The following is a 4,847-nucleotide window of genomic DNA, read 5'->3' as shown; positions in this document are numbered from 1 at the left end:
AAAGTGTATAAAGTATTAGACACACCATTCCATAACCCAAGCCGTCTTTGTTGTCACGAGAATTTCAATCGATTGCAATTATAGCAAATAGAAGATTAATTAGTTCAAAATGAGCAACTATAGAAAACCGGCTGCTACATCAGACAGAGAGGGGATGGCAGAAAGATAGGCTGTTTGGGCGACTTTTCGTGTTTGTCTTACTTTAGCGTTTGGTCGAAAAATAAGAACATTAATTTCTTCGAAAATTACATGGTTGCCTTACTTCTGTTTCGTTTGCCAATCTTTTGAACCCAAAACCGTAAATCATTTTTTTTACTTGAACTTGATGCTTAAATTACATTTGTTGTCAGAAATATTAATTTGAAAATAAACAAAATGGTGCGCATTAATAAAAGTTCGTAGTAATCTTTTATTGTGTAAATTAGTTCGAATTTGATTATTTAAAACCGAATTCTTTGTTATTCAGTCAAGGAATGATAATTATATGCGGCATAATATTATTAGATCACCAAGGGTAAGCGACGTTGAGGCTAGTTAATACTGAATGCGTGAATATTTGGGAATACCAGGTGCTGTTTGTAAACTCAGCTTATCTCGGTATTGTTACTAGTCGTCCTGGACTTATTTTTACCACTAGAATCAAGCAGTGTCCATTCAGTAATAATGTTGCTGAAGATTGTGCAACCATTGTTTCACGCGCGTAGTCTTGAGAGACAATGTATATTCCTTCATCAGGCGTATCTATTGTCTCTCTAGACTAAACGGGAGCCATGAATAATAATCATGAATGAATGCATGGTTGAACAGCGAATATATTTATGCTTAGGTAGAAAATGTATCAGTAACATTCCCATAAATGATGACAATCGGCTTGCTGTTGCGTTTTAAAAACAAATTATATTCTGTTAATGTGTAGAGCGAAAGTCGGTGTTAAATTATACAATGACACAATAAAGCTTTTTTATTGACAACATTGTTTAAGACAACTACAGATAAAAAAAATTGTGGAGACTTAGAGATCAAAGTAGTCTGAAAATTCCGTTAAACTGAGTATAAAGAGAAATATATAAGAGAAATTTAATATACATATTTGTCTATTGTTCGAAGTGAATATCTCTTGCGTATCATCGGTTTGGAAGAGACTGCTGCTTTGAGCTTTTGTTCAATCAGGTCGATATTTTAAAACAACATCCACTAACGCTGGTACTTCAGATAATTGTACCAAACTCAAAAGGACATCGCCAAATTAACATTATTTCATCAGTACTTTAGTTAATTTTTGTGGTTTGTTGTATGTGTTTTTTTGGTTCGTTGTATGCATAAATATATACGATATTATGTAAATAATGGTAACGTTACGAAAGCCCCAAGTTTCTTTATCAAAAGTAGACAATAATTAACAATGGGAAACCAAGAAATGGGTGGGGCATGTCCAATAGAGTAAGGTTATAACATCTCTGCGTTCAGATGATGGCAAATGAATGTCTATCATTTTAATATGTTCATGGTCATCAAAGACTTCATTGACTATCTTGACTAGTTGGATTTTTCCGTCTCATTTATATTTTGTTGATCGGAATATTCTGATCCATCAATTTTCTTAGCTCAAAGCACGATGTGAAGTTTCTCCGTTTGAAGACTGCGTGACTCGTTTTCGCTCTGTGTTGGAGTCGTTTTCGTCGACGTACGTGTACTGGTCAATTTGAAACTCGTCTTTATCTTCTTTGCTGAAAAAGAAAAAAGAATTTTGTTATTCAAAATATATATTGTTCTATTTTTAATTATTTCTCTCATGAGTTCTCACAGGTCATCATCAGAGATTGCTCACTGAAAAAAACTGGTGGTGTTCCCTGGAGTCTGTGTTGCATAGCGGTACATATTGGGGGCACATTAATGGGGACTCAGAACAGATAACGATGATAATGAGAGAGACATTTATATCTGACTGGGACGATTATTGGAGATTCATATTATCAATACAAACTGCATGATATGATGCAACAATTCTTATACACATATAGAGGGAAGGAGATACTTCACTTATGATGGAGGAGGAACATTACTTGGAAGGGTTGTACAAAGTTCGTTACAAGATGGTGATAAAACCACATTTAGCTTTTTGGCTGTGAGGAATGACGAGACGAGACAAACAGTTACAACATAGATGGTTCCTTTATTATTCAGTCGACCGATCGGTAATGTCAGGAACTCCAGCGTTTTCGACTACATGTTCTCTTTCCTCCCTTCGCCTCTAAGGGGCTCCCACTTTCCAACTGACTATCACCGTGTGTGATCTGCTCTGATTATCTGATCATCTCCTTAACTCTCTAACTTCGAACCCCCAGATTCCTACAATGAGAAATCTCCTTTATTTATGACGTCAGAACTGTGTTTACCAACGTGACTATATCACGTTTTCTACACATGTCTGTCCAACACAATTTTTGCAAACAAAGAATCCTCAATTCTAATTCTAACCTATTTCTAAACAATATATTTGAACTCGCATTGTGCATTCCTTTAACTGACATATTTAATATCCAGATTTCTAAAAGAATGGACAATAAACTCTTTTTCCGACATAAACAATATTTAACTATTTCTAATAAAATTAACAATGGACTGAATTTCTATCATTCCATTTTCCATTATCTTAAACATTTGCCTACAGGGTTCGATTCTAGCCTCTTCCTAATATCTATTCACTTATCTAGTATGACTTCTTACGTACATGAGAAGGGGACAGCCCTTTTATGTAACATTTGGGTGACAAGTCTACCCAGATTTCCAATAATCCTCAACAAAGAATGCTTATGCGTATAAATATTGAATATACTCTCAAAACTCGAAAACAATAATTGTAAATGAGAAAATTAAATAATTAAGAATGTAGTGAATGATCACATGTATTAAAATTTTAAAAAAATATATTAAAATTCTTGAAAATACTTTATAGTAGTTTTATTATTATTTTTATGTATTTCTGCAACTTACATAATAAAATTATACATCACATTTCACTAACTATTTTCCTGCTCAGCTCTAAATTATTGGATGCATATGTACGTAGAGCCATGTGTATGAAATTGTATATATACATATATATATGTGTGTGTGTGTGTATGTATATATATATATATAGATAGATAGATAGATAGATAGATAGACTATGTGTGTGTAGTAGTAGGTGAGTTGTACATAGAAATAAAAATGTTGATATAAATAATTAAAAAATGACAAAATAAGAAGAAAATTAAAAAAATGACGAAATAAGAAAGAAATGAATAAAAGAGTTAACAAAATACGCATCTGATAACGATGCTGAAACGATGTGTGTCAGAATTTTTATTTATGTATGTGTATGTGAATATCAATGTGTATTTACATACATACATATATGTATATATATATGTATATATATATATATGTATATATATATATATATATATATATATATATATATATATATATATATATATATGAGTGTGCACGGCATAATCACGTTGACACCGGTTCTCGTCAGATCACCGCGGTTTAGCAACGTTGAGCCTGGCTAGTACCAGATGGATGACCATTTGGGAATTCTAAGCGCTGTATGTGCTTTCCGCTTATCTCGGCGTTGTTTCTAGTCGTCCTGAACCTCCACTTACCACTGTTATTAAACAATGTCGATTCGGGAGAGGTGTGGTTGAGGATTGTGCAACTCTTGCCAATAAAATTTCACGATCAGGCACCCTTACAGTGGGTGTCTACAGTCTGTCAAGACTGAAGGAAGCCTTTGTGTGTATGTGCGTGTGTATGTACAGATATAGATGTGTCTGTATATGAGTGTGCATTTATATATGGAGAATATAGAAGAAGTAGGAAGTACGTAAGGAGTGCGGTCATATGTATCATAATTTGGATAAGCATCATTCTCAGTAGATTACGGACAGAAAAAAGAGGTAAGGTTAGAGTTAGAGTTAAGGTTTGGATTGAGGTTAGGGTTAGTGTTTAGTGATAAAGTTAGGGGATAAGGTTAGCTGTTAGGGTTACGTGTTAAGGTTAAGACAGAATGAAGAGGTTATTGGTCAAGAGTTTGGGTTACGTGTCAAATTTACGCTTAGTTCAGATCTATTCCACAATTCACATTGTCTGCATAGATAAAAAAAATCTAACTACCAGATAATAAAAATGGAAACTACGTTTATAGAAATTTATATAAAGAAGACCCCCGAGTTTATATAGAGGTGATCCCCCCCTTTCACGCTGCCTCTAACTACCACCCTCTTTCTCTAATCGATCTTTTAGTTTGCTCCATCTTTTTGTTTTGTTTTTCCTTTCTTTTTTCTATTTCTTTTTATTGTGTTTATTTTAATTTCCAAACTGTTTTCAGATAACACAAAGATTTTGTATAAAATATATACTATTTAAATGTTGGTTTGATTGCGAGATACGGCCTGAGGAGGTTACGTTTCTAAGGAAATCGCAGCGGAAACATGTGTGCATACATGTAGCGAATAATGTTTGTATAAATAAATGAATGCACAATAATAATGATCTGTTTGTCGCTGAACACTTTGTGATAAATACTAGTGATTTAGGGGATTTACATCTCGAGCAATACAATCATTTTATGTAAAAGCTCTACACACGTATTGAGCACCTTTGAAGAAATATGGGTTTTCCTTTCATGGTAACATGGTAACAGTATACTTAACCTTAATCATATATATATATATATATATATATATATATATATATATATATATATATATATATATATATATATATTTACCAGTGGTGAAAAAACCGGACTAGAGTGCTCAATGTGTAGTCAGAGCAGTATATAGGAAATTTATTACTGT

General features: G+C 33.2%; 1 protein-coding gene across 5 annotated transcripts in view; it reads right to left on the bottom strand.

The window, feature by feature from the left end:
* Window positions 1–930: 930 nt before the first annotated feature.
* The window catches only part of LOC145260671 (uncharacterized), a 44,717-nt gene continuing 40,800 nt past the window's right edge, over window positions 931–4,847 (bottom strand). For all 5 annotated transcript variants that reach the window (XM_080119068.1, XM_080119031.1, XM_080119038.1 and 2 more), the window contains one exon: window positions 931–1,727. In XM_080119068.1, the coding sequence (XP_079975194.1) occupies window positions 1,716–1,727 (12 nt within the window). In that variant the 3' untranslated portion in view covers window positions 931–1,715. The remainder of the gene's footprint in view (window positions 1,728–4,847) is intronic.

The sequence above is a fragment of the Euprymna scolopes genome, chromosome 3, assembly GCF_053919585.1.
Source record: "Euprymna scolopes isolate OS-2025 chromosome 3, ASM5391958v1, whole genome shotgun sequence".
In the NCBI taxonomy this organism is placed as follows: domain Eukaryota; kingdom Metazoa; phylum Mollusca; class Cephalopoda; order Sepiida; family Sepiolidae; genus Euprymna; species Euprymna scolopes.
This window is presented reverse-complemented; position numbering and strand designations above follow the sequence as displayed.